Source organism: Limanda limanda, chromosome 8 (genome assembly GCF_963576545.1).
Source record: "Limanda limanda chromosome 8, fLimLim1.1, whole genome shotgun sequence".
In the NCBI taxonomy this organism is placed as follows: Eukaryota; Metazoa; Chordata; class Actinopteri; order Pleuronectiformes; family Pleuronectidae; genus Limanda; species Limanda limanda.
The window spans coordinates 21,171,690-21,197,418 of NC_083643.1; the positions used below are offsets into that span (position 1 = coordinate 21,171,690).

Here is a 25,729-nt window from a genome sequence, read left to right on the forward strand (position 1 = left end):
GGTTGCACAGAAAGGTCAGACAATGTTGATCAACACTAAAAAAATCGACAAATCAATAAAGGTATTTCTGTCTACTCACTGTTTAGACTAATACATTCCTTACATTTTTAAAAATAAAGGATAGTCCCAAAATCATACATCTCTCTTTTCACACAAAATAGACCTTTGTACGCAGCAAAACTGTGTATAGCCTCTCAAAAAGGCCATCCTATTGGATATTTGACAAAAGTAGCTAGACAGAGTCCCCAGCTCTTGTTTTGTTTAGTGTTTATTCATGTGGGTTACTGTCTGTATATATATATACTTGGAATGTATGAGAAAGTATTGTACAAAAGGTTTATAGATAAAGTCAGAGGAATATTATTTTACAAATAATATTCCATAATAGCAGATAAAACAATATTTCCAAAAAGAAAGAAATGGTTATCAAAATGTATTTAGTACATATAGTGCTTTGCTGGTCTTAACCATTTACTATTACCAACTATTGGACTACCTGCTCTACTGTCCCAGCCACAGCTTTCTCTATTTATATATATATATATAAAAACATATATACATTAAAATAATGCCATAAATGTAGTGAGGTGAACTAATCTCTAAATGTGTGGAAAGTATACACCACTACTAACCCTTTTTTACGCCACTGTTTTTAATGTATTTGGTATTTTTGAATAAAAACATTTGTAGATTTGCATATTAGCAGAGGCAATAATGAGAGTGCAGTCACCCTTGGGCAGATCTCCTTTCTCAGAGGCTAGCTCCTTCCTCTTGTCCAGCACATGCTCGAGAGCTGCCTGCAGCTTGTGAGGGAGAATGGAGTCCTCATCATCCAGCTGTGCAGTGTGCAGGGACACAGATGAAAACTCAGTCAACATACTGCAGTGAATTAACATATTTACTCCACATCTGCTAGAACCACTACACATGTAATGGACTTAAAGGATGAGACAGCCCCTGTGATTAAAGATGGGTTTTCAATGTTTCCTGAGTGTTTCTGTGGCTCCTACCTGTCGTAGGAAACGGCTGTTGCCGAGGTCGACCACCAGGACCTGAGGGAAAAGCAAAAGGGGGATAGATTGTCATTTCCTGGATCTATTGTTCACAGGAGGAAAAGCTGAGAGTCAAGGGCACCGTCACAAACAAAAACACAAGGCGGCCTCACTTCTTCGATGGGCAGCTCTTTGAGCCGAGGCAGGGAGCTGGAGAGGAGGCCGACTATAAACGGTGTCGGGGTGCAGACGATATCCAACATGGAGGGCGGGAGCACAGGGATGTATGTGTGCTGCCAGGTGAAGGGGTAGAGAAGAGCCACGACCGCATGACAACACTGAGACAATGTGCTGCACGAAGAGAGAAAGAAAGTTAGTGCTCACTTGACAAGGACAAATAAATTGTATTATTTTGGATGAAATTATTTTACAAATAATATTCCATAATAGCGGATAAAACAATATTTCCAAAAAGAAAGAAATGGTTATCAAAATGTATTTAGTACATATAGTGCTTTGCTGGTCTTAACCATTTACTATTACCAACTATTGGACTACCTGCTCTACTGTCCAAGCCACAGCTTTTTGTATTTTTTACAGTGGAGATTGACTTGTCAAACAGTGGCGATATTATTAATAGCTGAATTGAATTTATAAAAAAAAGTTTATTTATCAAATTCATTTGAAAACGATAAAGAAGCTGTATTGTCGTTATAAGAGACTTTGAATTTAACAAGTACTGAGATAAAGGTTAGAACTATTTTGCCTAAGTTTGAGTTTCATATCTATGTAGTAGAGTTTGTATAGTAACTTATAATCGGCTTGTGAAGTATTATATATGCCTTTATTTCATGAATTTCATTATTTTACTCAGAGCACCCAATGACTACTTATTGTCACATTATGACGCATTATAATGTTAAGAATTTAAGGGGATTATAATGGATATGGGTGGAAAGCATGATGTATTATGACATCTAATTCTAAAATGTTTTATACTGGGTTATGGATATTATTGTTGTTGTAAAGCATTATAGATAGTCACAAACGCGTAAAACTATGATTTTAAAGAGCTTAAATCACACTTTGATGCATTGCAAGCATGTTTATAATGTGCTAAAGACATGGGTTTCTATTCCCATTGTTCATTTGCACTACAGGATGTTATGAGACACACGCATGACAAAAACATTTCTGTTCCTAATAATTGATTGTTCCATATAATGAATCTTAGCTTATTTAAGTTATGGCAATTAATAATTGGCTTGACAAATGCTATTTTATACTAAGCAACACAAATATACAACTTAAATGAACCCTAAATAATTGGTTAGTCAGAGCACAGTGTTCTACTTTAGAGTTTAGTCTAATCAAATCTTCCACAAGATGGTGCTAAAACACACCACTCAAAAAAAGCCTCTCCAGCTCTACTGCCAGCCATCTCTCAATTTGGAACATAATGTTAAAAGTTACATTTCTGTTGCCTCAACAAACCCGTTTAGTCAGAGAGGAATGTTCAAAGCATCTTTGACATTGGTGTGATGTAATACAGTGTGAGGAGCAAACACATTCTATCCACGCTGTTAAATTAATCGTATGCACGTGTGGGTCTGCTCACACTTAATTCATTAAAAAAACTGACTGACGCTGCCAAGTTTCCACTCTATGGTAGAGAATGTGAAATGACTCAGGGTCCGATTATGACAAATGCTTCTAATGCCTCTATAAACAATAGTACATGGGTCCAAAAAAAAGGACAAGTGTGTATTTGGTAAGACTGTGAACACACTGTATAGTATTTAGACTGCCTGAACCCTCAGGGTGATTCCTGCTCTATCAGGTTACAATGACTGTTTCCGCTGAGCCCACAAGTTGAACCAGGTGTACCACAACAGTTAAAAAAGCCTTTTGACCCTGACCACAGTGATAATAGCTTAAGAGTCAAAGCTTTTAAGTGAAGTGTGTGGGTGTGATGACGTCACTGTGCACACGTGTTCTGCTCTGGAGTCTCTAACTCCTTCTATCTGACGTCCATGACAGTTTTCCAGGCATGAAGTGATTGTTCCCCAGGCGACGGTATAACACAACAGCATTCCTTCCCCTCACACTTTGCGGAATCTTCTTTTCCTCAGACTCGTCTACAGCCTTCACACTCTTTTCTGTTGGTCCTCTCAGCATCATAAACCCTCCTCCAATGATCGTAATGGATTAATCCAACTCAATAAATAAAACAACTACTCCATATGCATGCTGGTGGGATGGGAAAACCGACTACGATGCTCTGTAACAATATGCAGCTGGAGCCAACCTGAGTTTGTCGGCGGTGAAGATGACCCTGCGCTCCAGCAGGAGAGAGGCAAACACTCGCAGAAGGAGACGCAAACTCAAGGAGGAGAAGAGACATTCAAAGTCCACATGTTCCAGTCGAGAATCTGACGGCCGACACAACTCGATTACCTGTAGAAAACACATAGAAAAACAGAGGGACACAAAGAAAAAGAGAAGGCTTATCAGATAATAATCTACATACTGCACACATATCAGAATGACACTAACATGAAGATTTATATAACTTCTTGTTAGATTTGGTAAATGGACAGTTCCTCCAGGAATACTGTTTGTCACAGTGACACCACCATCATTTTACCTCTGTCCCTGAGCCAGGTAGGAAGTTTTTGACAGTGATGGTTCTTCCTGGAGCCGGGAAGGGAGCTTCCATGATGCCTCTCATAAAAGGCTGCACCAGAGCAGGAGAGATTGCTCTCCTCTTTTCCACTTCATCCAGGATCTGGAGATGACAGAGAAGGGCACTCTGTAACTTGAGTATACTGGCTTCTGAGTGCACTGTAGGTATGTTTGGATGATTATGACCCAGAGCTGAGACTCCCAAGTCAAATTAAATCTTTTCAATATATAAGAGCTGTTAGGTGATTTAAATATTTCTCTTAGGGCACAGTAATGCACCAGAAGGTTCCTTGTTAATTTCCCAGTTTGGCACACTAGAGAGCCTTTTGTGAGGAGCTGCATGTTCTCTCTGTGTCTGCATGGCTTTTTAATTGGAGATTCTAAATTGACCTTATGTTATTGGCCATAGGTGTGACCTATCTGGCGATTGGCTCCAACTATCCCACAACCCTCAAAGCATAAGTGGTAGATAATGGAGGGATGGATGTTTTAGGGCTGGAAAATGTAACATTAAAACCATACTATTATGTAAATTAGTTCATTTTTTTGGCCATATTGTCTTTTTTGAGGTTGCTTTTATGAGGTTGTTTTATATATCTTAGTGTATTAGGTTGTAGTGGCTGCTGTTTCAAGTCAAACAGTTTAATATTGTCATCACATATATGCACAAATATACATCAATATCACTAATTATTATCCTCTGAGCAGCACTAATTCAATAGCAATCTGAGTCATAGCAATAGCCAAAACTGACATATAGACCCTTTAATGTATCCAGATGCCATCATGAATGAAGTTGAGATACATGATGGAAGGACTGAGAATAGTTTTGGAGACCATACTGGTTATTATTATAGTAAACGTATTCAGTCCCACCCTGATGCAGTGGAAACATGTTTCAGTCATTACACCAAATGCCTAACAACCTGTATCAATCATATGTCCCCCTTTATACGCACACATCTGTACAGAGTTACAACTTTATGATATCAGATACAGATGAAGCACAATCAGCAAATCATCAGCACTGACTTTCTCCAATGTAAAGGCAGCTATCAGTCTATTAACTATTTTCTTTAGCAGCAGATATACTGGCTTTACTCTTCTGTGGGTATTTCTAAAACCACATTAGCAACAACATGCATACACTGCACAGATCAATAAACAAATAAATCTGAGGCTCATTACAGGGAACATTTTCCGTAGCAGAAACCACATCAGCTGCAGTTCACATGAGACTCTGTAGTGGAGCCAGGAGGCTATGTGAGGAAAGTATGGAGCAGAGGGAGGGTGGAGCTCTGTGGGTGACGATGGTGGTACTGCTCTGTATGTTTTTGGTGGGGTTGAGGTTAGATGCTTAGGTTCATGTATCAAATGTGATTCCAAGCAATGTAATGCGAGTAATGGATTTAAGTGAACTTATATGTTTGTGCTTAAGTCATTACATTTACCTTGGAGAAGAGGTCGAAGCAGCCCAGGCGGCTGACGATGCAGTAAACCTCAGGGAGCCTACGGCCTTTACCACTGGGCTATGAGCAGCAAGAAAACCAGAAACAAAACAACGTTTGGATTAAAACGAGAGTGCTCATCTAAATTCATGCACAGGATTAGACCAGTGAAGAAGAAAGATACTTTAAAAGGTACACTCAGGAACAAATATAAATAGGAAAATTGTTATTGATAACTTACACAGTAATACAATCATTTGTAATTAAGAATGATCATATTAAAAATTCTAATCAGGAGAAGCTAGTGATCAGGGGCAGAGCATATACCAATAATCGCCGACAGTAGCCAAACCGCCTGCTCCCATCCTCACCGGTCAGGACAAATGAGAACGTCTCACTGGAGAAATAAAAGAGAGAAAAAAAAGGTAATTCAGAAACGTTGGAAACTATTTAGAGCTGTATAAGTCACACAAAAAAGACTGTTGTGGTAAAACTTTCACTCTGGCCTGAACGTCTGCAAACAAAAGCCAGACTTTGAACTTGAGGAGGTAGAAACCCTCAGATCACACTTACTCTTTAAATAACCACACAACACGTCCTCAGCTCTGCCTGACAGGTATTCGTTGACGAGCGATGACCTTCTCGACAGGCGAGTGCGTCAGCCAGTTCACTGACTCAATCTGCAGGTGTGTATTTAAAGGCCCCTCAACCATCCGACATTTGCCTCCAGGTAATTATTAGCTATCACGACACATATTTTCTCTTCTCGGAACAATGAAGACGATTAGAGGCTGAATGTATTGGGTTTTACAGCCAATTGGAAACAGCATATATAAAAGAGCGGTCTTTGTGATTGCAAACCAGGTGTTAGGTGATAAATCCACACAAGCTCCCTGTCATCATTTGTCATGGTCAGTGCCTTATGATGAAACACAGAAGAGTCGTCCTTATGAGGAGCAAGGTCATCTCCATACTGGGCCTCTTCACTAATAAGTGGTTATTAGCTGAGCTATTACCGCTCTGACGAGAAATGCCTGAATCCCTGTTGTTATGTGCTGCGGCAGCCGTCAGACTTTAGAACTGACCTGGGGAAGTTGTCGACAGGCGCCCAGTCTTTGGCATCAGGGAAACAGAACTGTGGGATGACCTTCAGCTGGTCCTCAGTCTCCCGCATGAACTTAAAGCTCCTCTCAAGCTGGATAAGAACAAGTGAATATATATAGATTTAACATTTGAATCTTATATGGAACTAACTTAAACAGAGAAAATACAAAATACTAATAATACTAATAATGAACCACCTTGAGGATATATGCTCCTTTCCCACAGCATTCCTATATTATAGTTTACATAATATATAAAACATTTTCTATTTATTTACATTTTCTTGTGTGTATAAGTATCTTTACTTATTTATTACTTTTTCAGAGTGTAGATTTGTTTTATCCCCCTTTGCTACTGTGACCCACCAAACTTGCACTAAAAGAGAATTATCTCATCTCATCTTATCTCCAGCATCTTATTTGAATTCTGTCCCATTTCTCTCGTCTGTTACCTTGAGAGGAAACTGCTGTGTGACTTCTGGCAGGTATGGAACTCCGGCCTTCGTCTTGTGAAGTGCAACAACTATGAAATACTCAAAGAGTTTTCTCTCCTGCAGATCCATCAGATCCCTCTCCAAAGTTCGGTACCGCCCCGTCTGCCGCAGCATGGACTGAACTGATGACAGCCGCTGACTGTGTGCTGAATGAGGGAGAAACACGATTCATGTGATGTAAATATACAAAAAAATACATACATGACAAGGGTGCACACACGCATGGAAAGAGGGTCACCAAGTAGACAGAATGTGAGGCAATCTGTAATCCGTGTAAATTATGATGTTAGCTAGTAAATATACAGTGGAACAATGCAAAGGGAAAAAAATAGAATCAGTACACATTCCTCTTTTTACCTTTTAAAAAAAACTCACCTTTTAGTTTCTCCTCCGTGTCACTTTCCGACTCACTGTTCTCATCTGTCACTACATCAAAGAGAGAGGAGAAGAAATCAGCGTGAGGAGACTGTAAATACCAATCACAGGAGCCGCAGAACACATGGAACTTGCTCTCAATGCTTTTCATTCTCTCCACTGCCACACAACACCACCCACTCCTCTGACACACAGGTCCATATCAACTTACCCAGAAATGTAACCTTGCCCATAAAACTAAGTGAATACATATGGTGAGGTATCACAGTTTTAATGGAGACATACCCCTAAAGTCTTTCTGCCCTACCAAACTTAATGCAGCATAATGCAGCCCGTGTGCAGTGGTGAGAGTATTCAAATACATTGATGACATACTATGATATAATATCACAAAAAGATGAGGACCAGATGAACAGACTAGAGATGTATCTATTGTTCTATTTGACTATATATAACGCAACTTGTTCTTTTGTGCAAAAAATGTATGCAGCCTACTTTTATTATATTGTTTTAGTTTTTTGGGACAAAGGGCTCTATACTTTTTTCTTCTATAAGTGAAATAGTGTGATTACAAACACATACAAAAAATAAACCAACAGAAAATGACATAGAAGATAGACATGAGGGGGATACACACAGATAGAAACAACAAGAAAAAGCAGTTATACTCTGTGTGTGATAGTATTGGAGTGATAGTGTTGTTCAAATGTTGTGTGTTGTGATCTTCCTGATTTGCGTCTCTTTTGACTTTAAAAGGTGATCAGGCTAATTCCCCTTGTGGATTAACAAAGTTATCAATTTAGACTTGAAACATGCACAGAGACAGACAACCATGGATACTCAGAGTTGATGGGAAGAGTAGGAAGTGTAAATATTGTTATTTTCCTTGGCCTCACCTCTCCCTGAGTTGGACTCTGTAGACTGAGACACCTTCTTCATGCGTTTCTTCCCTCTTCGTGCCTCAAAGATGCCATTGATTTTCAGCACCATCTGGAGGAGGTAAAGGTAAAGAAAGGTTCAACATTAACTCCTTAAACCAATAATCAAAATCTGCCAGGCTCCTACCAAGATCAGCACAGATCAAAACGGTTTCTGGAAGGCCTCCCTCTATACGCACACTTCACACAGGAAATATCCATCAAAAAAATAGTTCCCTGCCCATGAGTGAACCAGCTCTTAACCTCTCTTAGTAATAGGCAGCACCATAAACAACAGACAGAGCAGAAGGGGGCTTCTTTGTGAGAGGCCTCCTTAGATTCCAGTACCTTAGGAATTTTCCTCCTTCTGCGATTGTATGGGTCTCCTGACAGGCAGGGGGTGTCATCAGGGCTGCTGGGCGTGGAGGGGGGGCTGATACGAGAGGGTGAGGTGACGCCAGTGTCCCTGCCGGTCTTGCGGAGTTCCAGGAGCTTAAAACTTCGCCGTTCTGAAGTTTGTCTAAAGAAACCGGGCTTGGAGGAGAGCTGGTGGGGGTGCAGACACAGAGTGAAGAACTTGCTCCAGAAAATCTATTCTTTTTTATTAAAGGGCTTTATTGGTGATCAGGTACCTTGGTTGGCGTGTCAGGAACAGGAGACGAGGAGGCGGGTGAAACACATTTGCTTCCCAAACAACTTCTCTCCAGCTCTATGTCTTCATAGGGATTCTCCTTGGTCGGGGGATCTTCAAAAAGAAAAAATAAATTCTCAGTTAAAAACTTAGAAATCACTCTCACGCAGACTTACGAAAGAGCAGCTATTCTTTCCATATCAGTCGTGTGTGCTCTGCCAGACGATTCCCGCTCCAGATGTGCGGCGAGCTACTAGAAGCGGCAGTCTGCCTCCCCGGCTCATATTTTACTGTGATAAGATGCTTGCGCAGCTAAATAAAACGTAACTCTAGCCACTAGCCCTCCCCTGCAGATATGGAGTGAGGTACTTTCATTTTCCAAAAACCTCTTTGCTTCTTCTTCTCTTTCTCTCTGCCCGTATCTCTCCTCTACTCTGTCAATCCCTCCGCCAGATGTGACCTGAAGGAGTACGTAGATTAACAAAAAAGGGACGTTCAGTTCCCGGCTCCTTCTCCCTCTGAGGAAAAACAAGGGATCAGTTCTCTGTTTTTCACATCGCCGGCTGATGAGAACCTCTTTGTGTGAGTGCTGTCAGCTGAGCACATATGAGTCTGCGTCAGTCATCAGAATATGTGTCTGGATACATGTTTAAAGTGTGTTGATGAAACTCATTTTGCATGGGGTTGCTGATGACAAGACCAGGACATCACACCCATTAATTACTGCCTGCACTATCTATATCTCTGCTGGCCTGAGCTGCTTTTTGAGAAGACAGCTGCAGTATAAGTGAATTACTTTACCCGCGGGACACCCCTGAGTGTCTGGTGAACTGTGTGTGAGTGTTTTTAAAGAACAATACTACTGTATGAGAAGAGGAAGCTGTAAAAGCATCCGAAATAAATTGTGGCATCTCTCAAACATAATTCAAGTTGGTCTGATTGTTTCCTACAAGCAGCAGCATTCATACACCATTATCAAGTGGCAAATTTAGATATGGTCGACACGGGCAACCGCCCAGGGCAGCATCTTGCGAGGGAAAGTAAAAGTTAACACCTGCGGAGGTAAGAGGCCAATAATTACACTCTCGCGATTGGTTGTTGATCACTGTTTGGCAGGTCACATCCATCAATGATATCATTTCACCATGTGGGTCAATTAACCTTGTTAGAGTGGGCCTAAAGTCTAGTTTGAGAGCTAGGGGAGATGGGGAGGGTGCAGGTGCAGGTTGATCTCAGGTCTCTCCACTGAAATCTCCAGGTAGGGATAGCGCAGATACATTTGAATAGCAGCATTATGTTGCAAGAAGCAAAATCTACCAAATGCTACAAAGTACACCACAATTCATTGATAATACCATGAATTTGTAGTTTCACAGACACTGTGACACTCAGACGGCCACTGTGTCATACAGGCCAGCCCTGTTACTGATCAGTGATGAAAGCCAAAGACACATTGAAGACATTGCCAGTAATACACGGCAGCTCTGAGCCATTCACCTGCCCCCTGCTGCACTGACACAGCAGCCAACTTTGGCTACGCTGCAAAGCCACACAATGCCTCTATTGTACGTTATGAAATTAAACAGGCTCTAGGTGGGGTTGGCACAACACGGCAGACAATAAGGTATGAACGTTAGGTCAGGTCTCTACGTATAATTTTCAATAACAGTGAAGCAGCGTGGCTCTAAATTAAAAGTGGAGCAGAAAAAACAGCTGAGTAAAGACAGCTTGGCCTCCTCATCACCTCTGTTCCTGAACCCTATGACACACACACTGATATGAGAAATGAAGCTGGAGGGGTCACGCAGTGTATGAAGAACATCAGAAATAGGACAACACGGTGGGTTACAATACAGTAAAGTCCATTGTTTTTCCGATCTGGCAAATACAAATCAATTTACAGCATGATAGCAACACCACACGGCAGACGCACTGTGAAATATTCCACATCTTTAAAGAAAACAAAGGTGATATATGTATATTTACCTATTATGTCCTCATAGACATTCTCTTCTGATAAAGTGCGTGTGAGGCCCAATCTGGACTGAGCATACCAGTCAACTCTGCAGCTCTCTGCAGACGACTGGAGCAGATCCTCAAACTCGTAGGACTTCCTGTCGGAAAGAGTAGCAAAGAGATTTAGGGGAGTTGCATGCCAAACACAAAAGAGGAGAGATTTTTGACTGATATCCCAGAGAGAGTCCATGTTGATGCTTTGAAAAATGTCTGATACCGTGCGCCAAGCAGGGAAATTGATGTTGCCGTTTGCTAGTTGCCACATCTGATTGAGTACATCTGTTTCGTCACTGATGAAGACCCATTGGAGTGAAGCTCACATGGGAATCCGTGGTTACATAAAGCCCCACGTGCATGCACACACATGAAATTAAACCAAGTTGCACTAAATCCTATACTTATGGAGCTGATTATCCTCAGCTGTCTTCACTGTGGCGTCGCTGTATTGGATTGAACTATCGAGAAAAATGTTTCTCCCCCTAGATTTGACACATTGACTTTGTTGATGCTCGTTCTTCATACATGATTTTATTTAGATCTGCCTTTTGCCTTATTTTGTCAGTTTCTTTTTTAACTTTACCTTGAAGTTTTTTATGAACTTCAAGCAGACATTTGACGTTTCTCTTAATATGGCATTACATTACATTACATTTCATTTCATTTAGCTGACGCTTTTATCCAAAGCGACTTACAATAAGTGCATTCAACCCTGAGGGTACAAACCAAGATCAACAAGTCAAGAAAGTACAATTTCTTCAAAAATAAAGCTAAACTACAAAATGCTATAAGTATGTGCCATTTAAGTGCTACTAAATTGGTAGTTTCAAAAATTGTTAGTATTTTTTTTAATTTTGTATTCAAGGTATAGTCGGAAGAGGTAATATGTATATATAATGTAAGGTTAGGTAAAGTCAAACAAAGCAAATCAACACTTGTCCCTGAGGTTGCATGGCATTTTAATGATGCACAGTGTACCTAATATATTGATAACTGTGTATTTGCTCACAAACAGCTTTTGCCCCTCACTACGATTGGGCGACATACGGAGATATACGCACACACGCACTGCATGTCTTTAGAAAGTGAGAGTGCACGGAGAAAACTCGCGCAAACACAGGCAGAACTTGCAAACTCCACAAATAAAAACCTGGATTTGAACAGGGTACCTTTTTGCTCACACACAGCTTCATGCACAAAAATGCCCAGTGCTCTCAATGACACAGACAGAAAGATGGAGAGACGGACAGACAGAGAGGACAGAGAGCGGATGGACCAACAGACAGATTGACAGACCAATGGACGGACAGACACTTAGACCAAACAAAGGGCTTTGACACTTGAGCAGAGTGAGGCCTCGACATATGGTATGGAATGTAACAGATCCAAGCCAAGCTTCAAATAAGAATTCAGACCACTGGAAAAAGTGAACAATAGATGTAGTCCAATACTGCAGAGTTCACATTTTTGGGTTTCCCTACAGAGCCCAGTGCGTTTGATTGTAACCATCTGAATTCCAGTACTACTTAACGGAGAAGTCTTGAAAACTCAGATGGATCAAGTATTCTCACATTTATAAATTCAAACTCTGCAAAATGACTGTGGGCATTCTGCATGTTGCTCTACCCATCCAGGAGAGTTTTATAAGGAGGAACGAGTTGCATTCTTCAAATCCAACCAATGAGGTCATTCTGTGAGACACTCAGGATGATGTCATCTGCGGTTTTGATGTACAGCAGATGTGGGAAACGTTGTTCACATCAGTGTTTGGTTGGTGGTAAAAGGGGAAAGGGTTACAGAATACGGAGGGTTACTTAATTGGAACTTAAGGACAAGATTCTAAACCAAATGTATTTCTCTGGTCAATACCAATCATGGTTGTCGACACTACACCCATCCTTACTTCTCAATCACTTACCTGTTGCTGCTATCCCGGGGTCTGTCAGCCCAGGGTCTCCTGCAAACTCCAGGGGGTGGGCATGTTGGTAAAGGTGGAGGAGGTATAGAGGGCAAAGGGGGCAAGTTCCTCTTTCCCTTCCCCGAGCCGGCCCCTGAAGCTGGGCTAGTGGGGGGTGTGTGGTGCTGGAAGGTTCTCTGAGGTTTAGGTAGAGGGTTTATAGACGGAACACCTGGCTCGCTGTATACATTCTCTGGATCCCCCTCTTTCCTCCTCCTCGACCCACCAGGCCGAGCAACATCAAATGTCCCAAAAATGGGCTCGTTGGCCTTCTTCTCCGTCTCCTCCAGCTCCTCCTTTGAAGGAGGGCAGAAGTAATTCCCTGGGAATGCCAGCGAGGGTCTGTCAGGTACGTCCTTTGTTGCCTTTTCCAGTTTCTTAACATGAGTTAAAACAGTTTTCTTGTCAGAGGGTTGCTCTGTTGGCTTAGAGGTGCGAAGCCCTCTCTCTAGTATCACTTCTCTGTCTTTGTTTGTTTGACCCTCTGGCGATTTAGGTCTTGAATCCACCAACTTTCCAACGTTCTCCTTCCCTGAGTCTTGTCTGTCCCAGCAGACAAACCGCTTGCTCTCTGTCCTTTGGACCTCTGAAACTTTAGATTCCTTTTTCCTCACTGTCTCAACTTCCTTCTGCGTCATGCCCAGTGGCACCGTCCCCGTTGAGGTTAACTGGGCAGGCTCCTTTTTGCCCTCCCATTGTGAGATCTTATCACGGATGCTGGCTGTCTTGACCCCTGCTGGGGTTTTGCTGTGGTTCAGTCCGTTCTCCACGTTGGGAGTCCGTGGGTCAGTGGTGGTGGTGGTGGTGGTGGCTCTCCTGTGAGCCAGCATGGTATCAGGAGGACCAGGGCTGTCGCTCAGGCTGAGTAGGGGTGAGAGGGGACACTTGGAAGACACAGTGGTGTCTCTCCTGTTTCTGTCCCCTGGTGACCCACACACCTCTTGTGGCTGGGGAACCACAGATGATGGAGCGCCTCCAACCTTCAAGCCACAGCACTGGAGCCTGGAAAAGAAACATTCACAGAGCAATTAACATACTTAACTATTATATTTTATATTTTTATACTCTACTTGTTTAACACTTCAAATGTTGCAAAAAATCCAAATAAACAAGTAAATCACCCTGGGATCCAAAAAACATTAAGCAAAAAAAAACAAACCCAAATACGCAACGACTCTTGTCTTGGTTAAGAGAACAGTGCTAACCACTGAGCCACTGCTACCAATAATGACTTTCAAGATAAACAGGGGGAGGAAGTACATTACACTGTGGCCAACTTTCACAATTTGTAATGCAATAACTTTTATGGAAATTTAACTGGCCCTTCACAATGTGAGCATTACATCCAAACAGACCTTTGTTTATGGGTTAAACAAAAAAATCTTGTTAAAAGAGCTCAGACGTCTGGTTGGTGCCTCTGTCTTAGCTGTGACTCACTCCTGGAAGATAACTGGGTCAAGACTGTTTGAACTCTGGGTTTGGAGGTCAAAGTTTACAAGCTACTAACGCGCAGCTATTTCAGGAGAGGACACAAAGGCGTGGATCTTTTCTTTTCTATTCCTGACCCACAAACTCTGTTTTAACCAGAGCCCCATTCATCATAAGATTGTATTTCAGACAAACAGAGGAAATGCTGCCTCGCTGGGTGACTTCTGATGACATCGCTGGATATGAAAACCAACAGTCATGCAATCTTGAGGAAATCTCAGAGGAAATCACAGATTCAAATTTCCTCTGAGACTGTTTAAGAAAAAAAAAGGGCTGTTGTAACTATGACCTATGAACAAACTGTATAATTCTCTTCCACATTGCTCGGACTTTTATTAGTTGGGCCCCTCTCTCTCCCTTTTCCTTCCTCCCAAACGTCATTCTTCTGCCGTGTCCCCCAGTGAAAACAGCATTTTCTATTAATCATGAAGCAACAGAGGGGAAAAAGTAGGTCAAACAGAAAAGCCATAAAGAAGAGAACAGGAGTAGGCAGGAGTGGGTCAAGTGAAAGAGTCAGAGAAAAAGTGGAGCAGATAGAAGAGGAAATCAATACTCCCTGCCCCCCCACCCCCCCACCCCCCCCCCCACCCCCGAGATTGTGATGAAGTGAGACACAGTGTGATTCAGAAGCAGTCATTTCAAAACTAGACACTATGGAATGGACCAGCGGATAAGAGGAAGCTTTTGAAATCTACTTCTTTCATTTTATTCAAACTTTTGACAATTACCGTATGTATTGATTTTCTTTTGAGGCTACTGAAGAGCTACATGCTAAACAGTAAAAACAACAGACTGTCAAATCCCACATTGGCATGAATTAAAATCCCTTTATTTTAATCTAAATAGCATTAATGAATATTAAAAGGATGGCAGAAGGGACCACAGAGAAGCATTAGATGGTGGCAGCAGGGGGGAAGTAACAGCATCCAGATGCCAGATGGCCGACTCTGCCCTGCTTTGCTCTCCTGCCCTGCTTTTGTTACATTACTGACCTGAATAGAAGGAGGCGTCTTGAACTTGTTTAAGAAAAGAATAGAAATTTTCAATAAATATGGGGGAAATACAACTCAGATCAGACCCAAGCAACATGTTAATATAACATGTGGAGGCTATCTTATATTATCTTAATTACATACAATCTTGTATCTACTTGTGTTAAAGGTCTTTCCTTACTGCTAAACTAAAAGTTAAAGAATAATCAATTACATAATACTCAAAGTTTAGGCTGAATGCTGATGAGTAATGTAAATGCACTCAATTTACTCTATACGGCAGTTTTTGTGAGTCTCTTTGACCACTACATCTTTGAAAGTGAGACTCTTCATTAAGAATGCAGAAATATTCTACAAAGTTCCATCTTTAACTTGACAAGTTTGTGGAACAGTGTTTAACTATTTAATTGCTGCAATGCTGTTTTGGATTTGTACTTTTCTTTAAAGCAACAGACTAGAATTTGAGATTCTTAACATTGTTGGTTATGTGCAATGATCATTTTCTTCCAAGTGTTGCAAACTTTTAAATAGTGGGTAGAATATCAGGCTATAGGAACTGCTGGCCTCTGTGACTTTATTTTATATTGTGCCGTTACGTAGCAAATCTAATTTGATAGGAAATTGCTGACTTGCTTTCTGGCACAAAGGCAGGTTGTTAAAAGAACAAACAAGGAGGAGCTGATGCTGCTCTTCCACCAGCACAGGCAGAGCTTACGTCTCAACAAAAGAAACAACACTTCCTTTGTGATGTGTGGAATTAAATAATCTCTGATACAGGAGGATGAAGACATGGCATAAGAAAAACATTTAATGAATAAATAGGCTTATGAGGCACCTACCCGTTGACTGATTGGTAGATACAGTTGTCAGTGTTTGTACAGAGCAGCAGGGCCCTCCCACCGGTCATGGTGCTAGCAGCTGGCATCCTGCACAGTCACACAAAGAAACAGACAATCAGTTGGAGATATATATTTGTATCGACTGGTGGTGAGTGCATATTAAGTGTTAAAGAAAATGAAAATTGACAATTGCACAGCTTCTTACGAAATATATGGAGACGATTTAAAAAAAATAGGCTGACTTCCAGTAGTCGGACAAATCAGGGATGGTTCAAAAGAAGAGCTGCTTCCCGAGAAAACTTTAAACTCAAGTGTGTAAATGTGAAAAACCAAACAGCTAAACTAAAAAAAAATTGTGGTTTGCAGTTTCAAACCAAGCAGCAAAGAGGCAGACTTCACAAGCTGCATTAGCATCCCCCAAAAATGTCAATCTCGACTTTATTAGTAGCTGGAGGAAACAACTGAAATCGAAGCTTTAACACCACCACTTTAAGCCGGCACACAACTTAGGTTACAGCATGCCTGTGGCATTATGGAAAACTTATTGAGAACCCTAAAAACGTCAATTTCTAATGGCATTAAGCTCTGTTAAAGCATTGATGACAACTGGAGGCCAGATAAGAGCCATCAGTTTAACGTCTTTAGGTTATCACTCAGTGTCTCGTCTTTTTGCACCCTGCCAGGACACATTTCTGGAGTAATTTCGAGGCAAGTGTTGAACACACATTAGATCCTCTTTTCAAACTCCTTCCATCCAGAAACCATCTTTCTAAATGTGTTAAGTGTTAACCAGCACTGCACATTTCCCTCTGTTCTTACAGACGAGCGGTGCCAAAGCGAGTGTGAGGGGACATGCCGGGCCAGTTTGTAATTATTCCTTGGTCTATTTGTCAGAGTACAATAAAACCAGATCCACTTGAAGCGTAAGCAAGACCATCCATATGTAACATTAAATTACAGCTTGTGACTCGTGGAGGCTTGGCATGGAGTAGAAGGGCCTCACACTCGGCACAGATGTGGTTAACATGATGGAGGAGGATATTGGTCACACTTTTCTCCTGTTGGCATTTATTCACACATTTGCTCCTGAGTAAATACACTGAGACTTTCATGCTTTGCCACCCGGCTGTATTCTCAGATGCAAAACCTCATATGAAAACACACCAACATAGACGTGCACATCCATCCAACCAGTCTACACTCCAGTCCAGCATATGGATTGTGTGTTTGAGTGACTTCTACAGATGTGCTGGGATACTTTAGAGTATTCGTAGGCTGTTAAACATTCCCTGAGTACTGCATGGCCCAACCCCCCCGCCCCCCCTTTATTCCTCTGCCTTTAAACCAGCATTAGCTAATGCTTACACACTTTTCTCCCTTGCCCCTGGACTATGCGGAGAATGAGAGCCCACTTCAGCCGAATTCCACAAATTGTTGTCCCGAGTGGCAGAGAGGCAAGTCATAGAAAAAGCCACATTTTAGTTAGATTATGTAAAAAATTTGAACTCTTCCTGAGCCAACAACATAATTGTCCCTCTGGGTTCAGTGTTTCAGACTGAGCCAAAAGGCTAGTATGTTTTTTTCTTCCAGAATAAAAGCACACAAAACACTACGGTTCAGTTCCAGCCTCATCTGAAAGCACAACGTGTCATCTTTTACCTTCCAGTTTTGATCATAGTTTAGCTAACAGAACTTAATTTCTTTGCCTTTAGCCCCCCCCATCCCTCCACAATCAGTCCAAGGCCAACCCCCCCCCCCCCCCCCCCCCCAGAGGGAGGAAAAAGGAGGAGGATGAAGTTTTGCGTCAGCCATCCACTCGCTTGTAGGCTCAAATTATTTTCAGCTGTGAGCCAAGCAGAGGTCACGGTGTTTGAGGGGAAACATCAACCAATTTTTCCCCCCTTCCTCTCCCTCTTGATTCTTTTCTCCTTACTAAAAACCAAAACACAAATGAGGAACAGAAATCCTGCAATAAAAAGTGGGGGGTTGGGGGTTGGGCAAGGGGGACTGTAAAGAATGTATAGAGCCTTCTAGTTTTACAGTTACATTTTTTTCTCGGACTGGGGAGGGTGTTACATATCACAGGGGGAGAGGAAAGATGGGAGATATGAACAGAGGGAGCAAAGGGAAGAGGAAAGTGGGGGGGCTGGGGGAGACAGGGGTTGTCAAAACTAGAGAGGAAAGTGGATATTGCAAAGAATAATATAAGTATACTGTTGCACAGTGAAAACAGTGCAGGCTTTTAGGCTGTTCTACATCATTGTGTAGAGCCCCGAGGCCAAAACTGAAAGATCTGCTTAGTGAAGATTCTAGTAATACCTTAAAAGGTAATTTTGTATTTTTACGTAATTCTGATTTATAAAGGGTTTGAACAAATCCAAAACTTGACTCATGCATTCAAGACAGTGTTTCCAAACACTTGCCTGAACCTGAACAGCAGCAGTGTCTTCACATCTCCAAGAAGCAGTTTATCTGACAGCAGTGCCAGAGTTATGTTTATTTAGGAAACTAGAGAAACCCCTTTTCTAGTGGCAGCAAAGACTTTTGTCTCCTGCCGCGATTGGCAACTATTGTTAACCCGAACCCCCAGTGCAGGATGACCACCATAATAATACAGAGGCTGAGGGAAGCCATCTGCTGAGGCCAATAAAAACATCACGGGAAACGGCAACCCGAAAGACCTCTGACTGCCCCGCCCCCTTTTCAGCCTCAGCCGTGTGACGAGCGAGCTGCGGCCGAGGAAGTGATATTGTTCACCAGCAGTGTGGCGGAGTGCCGGGTGAAGAAGATGGCAGCAAGTAGTGTGAAAAGAGATTATTGCCTTTTAATTTTTCACCTTCTATTCCTAGAATCCTTCTTTTGTCAGTTTTAGCTCATTTATCTAATGACCCTCTGATAAAAAACGCTTTGGAAATATATTTCGTAGAAGATAAGCTCCAGTCTTGGCCTCAGAGGAAAAAGGATTGGTGCTCAGTGAACAGCACAAGACCCTTGCCTTAACGCCTTAAAGCCTTTTACTAGATAGAAAAAGCAGCAGTCTGGGTCAGAGGCAGGGCATCAGAGTTAACCATCAGTTGCATAACAAACCCTGCAGAAGATTTCTATCAGTGGATGGACACCAAGTATCTGGCGGTGGACAGATTCTTGTAAACATGCACTCACATGTACCACTGAGAGGGGGGTGTCGTATCATAAGAGCACTGAGTTCATGTGAGCAGCTCACAACCCACATCAAATGGATAAAAACTATCATTGCTACAACATGCTATTTTTACCACAACTTACTATACTAAGCTGCAACCCAACATTACGTCACCTACTGGTTTATAAACAAGTGTCCTTAGTGAGGAAACTCATTGGCATATTGCATTTCCTAGCCCCCTAACCTGACCCTACCATCTAAACTAAATGCCTAACCCTAACCCTTAACCTAACCTAAACCTGATTCTATTCCTAACGGTAAAAACAAGTCTTAACCCCAAAAGAGTCCATTAAAGCAGGACCGACCAAAAGGTTCTCTCTTTCCCACAATGTCCTCACTCCGTAGGTTGTAGACTCACACTGGTCCTCACAAAGATAGCTGTTCAAGAGGACACATGACTATAGATGACTCTTGGCCTAACTGTTTTCTTCTACTGAATGCATACAATATTTGATTGATGAAGGTACTGGACACACACTTGAGCAGACTACTCATTTCTTCAGTGTCAGTTTTTGGTATAAGTACATAAAAGCATGGTGTGAAATTTTTTTTATTTCTCTCTTTAATACTCTTCACAGTGCAATGTAATGTAGTAGACAATATCAACTATCAGTGAGCCGTTTTCGGTTTGTATCTATGTTGTTGAGCTCTATGTACTATCATTTCCAAGTGTAAAAGTTTGGTGATAGGTGCTGTTGCAGTTGAATGAGTTGATTAGCTTTATCACAGTGTGGGTAGGTGTTGCTGTCAGAGTTTCATAGCGAGCTCTATCAGGCCTCTGGCTTGTTGTCAGTGAGCTGTTGACTGGCTGCTGCTGCTGCTGCAGAGCTCTGGAGGCCTGCCTCTCCCCAACAGCTGCTTCTCATAAAGATTTCATCCTCCCCTCCATCCCTCTGTCCCTCCATCTCTCGGTCCAGCTCGGCAGAAACAGCTAACATCATGACATCACCGCTCCGTGCTTGTTCTTCCTAGGACTGCTCTCTTTTACTCTCTGTCATTTCAAAATACCTAAAAAGGGCAAAGTCGCTGCCGGCCCACGCTGCGTTTCACAGTTATCAGGACATTGAGTCAAATACAGCGAGCAACCAAAAGTGGCAGCCCCCTAAAACCACTTGTCAACATTTTGAGTGAGGTTTTACGTCAAACTAGGTCAAGGAAAGAGAATATGATAGCCCAAAATGATCATTATATATTATAGATTATTCATTTTCTTCTTTTTCTTTCTACACCCCAGCTGAGTTGAAGACCCTATGCCCTTCATGTTGTGGCTCCCTATAGAATTTGCCAAAGCTTCGCCTGTAATCAATTTAACGCAAGACTGCACATTAAGCCAGCTCCTTCTGGAATAGCAAACTTGGCTGCTTTTTTCCTCCACTCTTTTATTTCTCCTTTTCACTCTCTCTTGCATTCTCATTCAGTCATTGAGTTGTGGGGAGAAAAGTATGATGGAGGAGGGAGCGAAGGATAGACGATGGAGTTACACTGCTGTTACACTAAACTCATCGCTCTCTTTCATACTCGAACTGTACCATGTCTTATGCTGTGCAGATGTGAAGCAGAGTTCATTCATGTACAACAGTGCAGGGCTGACAGAATAAGACATAAAGAGTTGGAGCAATATGGGAGGATTTCACAATGACTGACATGTTGCCTTGACCTGGCAGACTTTGGGAAGGTTTTGCTTGAGTCCCGATGAAGTATAGAGGAAAGTTGATGGTAAAGGAAGGGATGTATGGAGAGGAGGAGGGAAGGAGAGGGTTGGGCAAATAAACAATGGAATTTTATCTGGGCTCAGCAGTCTCCTTCTCTCTTTTTCTCTCTCTCTCTCTCTCTGTGTCCTGTTCAGGTCCCCCGCTGCTTTCCCAAGCTGATTTCATAGCAAGGTCTTGGACTCGAGCCAAACAGGCCAGCTCTGCAACTGTGTGTGCCTGTATCAGTGCGTGTATCTGCCAGAAAGTGTGACTGACAGCCAGGGATCGGGCGTACAAGCCAGGAACCCACACTCTCATTTAAAGTATCCACTTTTCCTGCATGCCATGGTTACCTCTTTCTCATCTTCATCTCTTAATCTTTCTCTTTTCTCAACCTACCGCACACATTACCATCAGCTGGCTGCCCCTATGTGCCTGTTTTGTATCCGAAACAAGCAACAGGCCTGCAATTACCTTTTGTATGATCTTCAGAGGTAAAGATGCCTATTACAGCTGTCCCTTAGAGACACACACACACACACACACACACACACACACACACACACACACACACACACACACACACACACACACACACACACACACACACACACACACACACACACACACACACACACACACACACACACACACACACACACACACACACACACACACACACACACACACACACACACGCCCTGTTTGGACCTGGTATTAACAGGTCCTAAGAGATCAGTTCACAATTGGACATAGTTAAGTTCATGTGTTCATACCTGACATTAACATTCCTCCTGACTCTTCTCACTTCTCACTCGCTATGCAGATAATCATCCTATTTGTGTTCATGAAGACCAAATGATGTTGTTTTTATCCAGTCTGACTTAACAGATGTATCCGACGACAATGATTGGGTGTGTCTGTGGGTGTGTGTGTGTGTGTGTGTGTGTGTGTGTGTGTGTGTGTGTGTGTGTGTGTGTGTGTGTGTGTGTGTGTGTGTGTGTGTGTGTGTGTGTCTGTGTGTCTGTGTGTCTGTTTACTGTTGAGATAAAGTGAGAAAGATAGCGAGTGGAGTCAGGAGGGATTCCATGAATGAAGAAAAATGATTTGACCAATTTAAGAAAAAAATATTTCTCATTACGTGGTGGTCAGCGTTGATTATGAGCCGTAAGCTACAAAGAAAGCAATGTGTAGTAACTGAGAAGTGTAAAAATACGTTCAGAGACGTCAGCTATTAAGTATTAAAGTAAACTGCTTAATGAAGATGCTCACACAGAGAAAATGTGGCCACATGCGAATGTGGCTCGACTTCTCAGGACGCGTTGAGGATTAATTTGGCTGCTTTCAGACCTGAACTTAGCACTGACCACTTTCAATTTGTATGAACTCCGTCATACAAATTGCCCCAGTTCTGCCGACCGTGTGTGAATGATGTGTGATAGAAAAGGTGCAGCATATTGTAGCGCTGTATTTAATTGTTTGTAAATGGTTCAATGTGGCTTGTAGTGCCAAGCTCTTTGAGTGGTGGATATCACTAGAAAATTGTTATATAAATATAATCAATTTACACACACACACAGACACACAGTGCCTGCACAAGCCACCCTGCTGCGAAGTGTCCTGTCCAATCCCATTGACAGTGCTCTTGTCCTGCTGTGCTGTGTCCTCTTGCCCCTCCACCTCTCCCCCTGCTCCGTCTATTGTTAGGAGAGGACGGACATGAGACAGCATTGAAACTGGGATAGCCAGAACCAGACAGGAATACAGGAAGGGGGATACCACAAACAATTCATTTTGAGTTAGCAATTCACTCTAAATATATTGCATGTATTCCTTGTTGTATTTTTAACGCCACACGTGCCGATCTTCTTGTTATTATGGTTGTTGTTTATAACTGAAACTCCTGACTGCCAGGGTGTCTACAGACAATCCCACTGGGAGCTGGAAGAATAGGCCAAAATATTACCTCAGTGAATGTATAAACAAACCTTAATTATAATTAGAGCCACTGAGAGCGCCACTGTGGATGTAATTATGGTGCACAGCACGACCAAGGGGTGTTCAATTTAGGAGGCTTATTATGCATGTAAAGAGTAGTTATTTTCTTGTGTCTGTGCACACAAACAGAAAGGAAGTGTGATATGACTGGCAGGAAGTGTGGACGACGACCTCCAGCTTCTAAAATGAAGTAATCAGTTTTCCCTACGGATTGAATAAGATGTTGAGTTCTTGAATTTTAGATGTATGTGACAGCTCTGACAACCACAAGGTCAAAAAAAGGCAGGAAAAGGAAGGGAAACTACAGACAAACTCAGCAAAATCCTCCCTTAAAGTCCTTCTTACCCACTCCACCTGTCAGAGTTAACAAATGACCGCCCTGTAACAGTTTAACCACAGGCTTTTAAAGGGGGGAAGGTCTCCTTTTCCCTTTGGAGTTTGTGGCTTCCATTCCACGTTCCACTGACTGCAAATGGTGCCGCTTCCTGGCTAATGATGCACTAAAGTCTTCAGAGTGATAAGCACTTCTAGATATAGAAATGTGGAGCCTTTAAACATGTTGGCCTGATAAAAGGTGAAAAATAAAGCGGATAATGTAAAACAATTTTCAGCCCAGTGACCTTGGGGAAAATTGGATTATAAATGAAAACAATTGATTGTACCTTCCTCCAACAAATAGAAAAAAGGACTTAAGCAGCTAAGTGAGGAGAAGAGAATCCTTTCTGCTAGAGAAAGAGACAAGATCATCCTAATAAGAGGGGAAAAAAGAAGTGGAGGAGGAGGGGCGTGGATCTGTGGATCGGAGGAAGAGCAAACAATTCTCTCTATATCCCCCCATCTGGGAAAGGGTGTCATGTTTCGTCTGCTTGCAGAGGTGGAGCATCTGTCAGTCCATCCCCTCACAAAGACATGTCAGCCCCTCCTCCTACCCACCGACAGCCAGCTCCCGTCAGCAGAGTTCCTGACTCATCCTCAGTCTGCTCCCAATTACCCCGCTGGCTCAACGAGTCAGGGGTCCATGCCAACTTGTCCCACCAACCTGCGTTTAAACAGCTCTCACTTTGGCCTACATAACCCTACTCTGCTGCTTCCAAGTCCACATTGGGTGCATTTGCAGCTGAAAACACAGCTCTATCTTACGACAGCATCCAAGGACTTGGTGTAACTGAAGGCCTCGATGTGCTTCAAACACAAGTGCTTGTCGGGTCGTCTAACAGTTTCTGAAGACACATTTTCAATGGAGAATTCCTCAATTCTGTCACTGAACGAAAATAGGACACCCAGCGGTTTGCTGCAGGTGTACGTGGTTGTGAGATATGAGCTTAGTTCTTACAAACTCTTTTTCCATTTGCCACTGAAAAAAACAAAAAGAATGCAAATATTTCAAGATGGAAAGAGAAGATGCAAAGACCTAACATATACGTAGTAGAGGATCTTAACATTTTCTGGAGTTCCTGTCTGGAAACGGCTTCTCAAAGACAGACTTTTTACATCTGTATGACTTCAGGTTTCTCACCCCTCATTTGAGTGTGGCTGTTTACAACAAGTATCAACACTAAAGGCTCCATTATGCTACTCCGAATCCGTTACGGACGGATCGGACAGACACTTTTTCATTTATAGTTGTCCGTGAGAACAATACACCCCCAGAACAGTAGGTGGCGCAAGGGAAGACAAGCTTGCAGAAGCCTACCTCACGAGTTATCAGAAGAAGTCCACGCTGTTTATTTACTTACTCGCCAATTTCCTCACACACAGTGTAGGCTACGATGGCAACTAAATAAAATAAAGTGACACCCAGCAGGTCAAAATGCTGATGTAATCGTTTCTTAGCGCAGCGGTTCCCTGGTCTTGTTTCCGAACTGTGTTGCTAATCCCACAGCTTGAAGCTGCTTGAGGCTACATGTAGCTTGAAGCTACACGGAGCTAGCTAGATCCCATCCCAGCTAGCTTCCCCCCCAGCTTCCACACACAGTCAGCAGGGACTCCCGACACTAACTTCTACCCAGTGTTTGCTTCTGACGGTATTGTAGAAACAGTGTCATGATAGAAATGGAATTAAAGTCGTGACAGCGGGTTTTTGCACTGTTACCACCACAGTTAGCATGGTGGCTAGCCCGCTAGCGCCGTTATGAAAGCTCGTTATAACCGTATGTGACTGTGCACACATGCTGTCAGTGCTCTCACCAGCCACCGTCAGCCGGACAACACAGCTGGCTTAACACACACGTCACATTAATCGTAGAATCATAGTTGTGTTTTGGTTTGTTGTGACACAGGGAAAGAAGCAGGAAGTTTGAGGTCCGGAAATGATGTCGCATGGAAATTATGTCGTAAAGAAATGATGTCGTTAGCGGACCAATCACAGCCAAGGGCTGTCTGTAGGCTATCCGAAATAAACACGGACAGTTAGAAAAATCAGAGGTGCACGAAAAGCTCTCCGAGGCGCTCGGAGAGGGCGTTCCACGGCGGATAGGGATGTCTTATCTGTCCGTATCCGAAAAAACGTAGGAGCATAAAAGAGCCTTAATGCCTTTAGACATGTCTGAGTTACACAAGGATTTATTCTAATGACTCTGCTGATCCCTCGACTTTTCCTCCTGCACCAGCAGCCGGTGAAACTTTCGACTTATGTCGATGGTTTGCCACAAATCTTTTGCAGACATTAATTTTTCCCAGTTGACGCATCTAAATGACCTCGTTGATCCCTTCTGTTTTCCTGTTTCTGTATCCTGAGCTATTCACTTATTACTGAGAAGCGTGAAAGACACATTTTCATCTACTCATGTTGGACAACAACCCTTTAAAAATATCTCTATTACTTCCGAAAACAAATTAGAGAACCCTGAGCGCTCATCCTGTCTAAGAAACAAGACCTTTGTGTAGATGCACCTGTGGTTGGAG

The 25,729-nt window shown here is 42.4% G+C and overlaps 1 protein-coding gene across 1 annotated transcript in view; it reads right to left on the reverse strand.

Annotated features, from left to right (window-relative positions):
- Nucleotides 1-25,729, reverse strand: part of si:dkey-82f1.1 (DENN domain-containing protein 2A) — a 34,147-nt gene that overhangs the window by 2,099 nt on the left and 6,319 nt on the right. The window contains exons 2-18 of the mRNA XM_061076362.1: nucleotides 15,935-16,021; nucleotides 13,546-13,617; nucleotides 12,577-13,476; nucleotides 10,632-10,759; nucleotides 8,647-8,759; nucleotides 8,363-8,560; nucleotides 7,994-8,087; nucleotides 7,098-7,148; nucleotides 6,681-6,868; nucleotides 6,211-6,320; nucleotides 5,453-5,522; nucleotides 5,129-5,206; nucleotides 3,640-3,780; nucleotides 3,301-3,449; nucleotides 1,166-1,343; nucleotides 1,011-1,052; nucleotides 731-836 (exon numbers count right to left, since the gene is read on the reverse strand). Coding sequence (XP_060932345.1) covers nucleotides 731-836; nucleotides 1,011-1,052; nucleotides 1,166-1,343; nucleotides 3,301-3,449; nucleotides 3,640-3,780; nucleotides 5,129-5,206; nucleotides 5,453-5,522; nucleotides 6,211-6,320; nucleotides 6,681-6,868; nucleotides 7,098-7,148; nucleotides 7,994-8,087; nucleotides 8,363-8,560; nucleotides 8,647-8,759; nucleotides 10,632-10,759; nucleotides 12,577-13,476; nucleotides 13,546-13,617; nucleotides 15,935-16,020 — 2,704 coding nt within the window. The 5' untranslated portion in view covers nucleotide 16,021. The remainder of the gene's footprint in view (nucleotides 1-730; nucleotides 837-1,010; nucleotides 1,053-1,165; nucleotides 1,344-3,300; nucleotides 3,450-3,639; nucleotides 3,781-5,128; nucleotides 5,207-5,452; nucleotides 5,523-6,210; nucleotides 6,321-6,680; nucleotides 6,869-7,097; nucleotides 7,149-7,993; nucleotides 8,088-8,362; nucleotides 8,561-8,646; nucleotides 8,760-10,631; nucleotides 10,760-12,576; nucleotides 13,477-13,545; nucleotides 13,618-15,934; nucleotides 16,022-25,729) is intronic.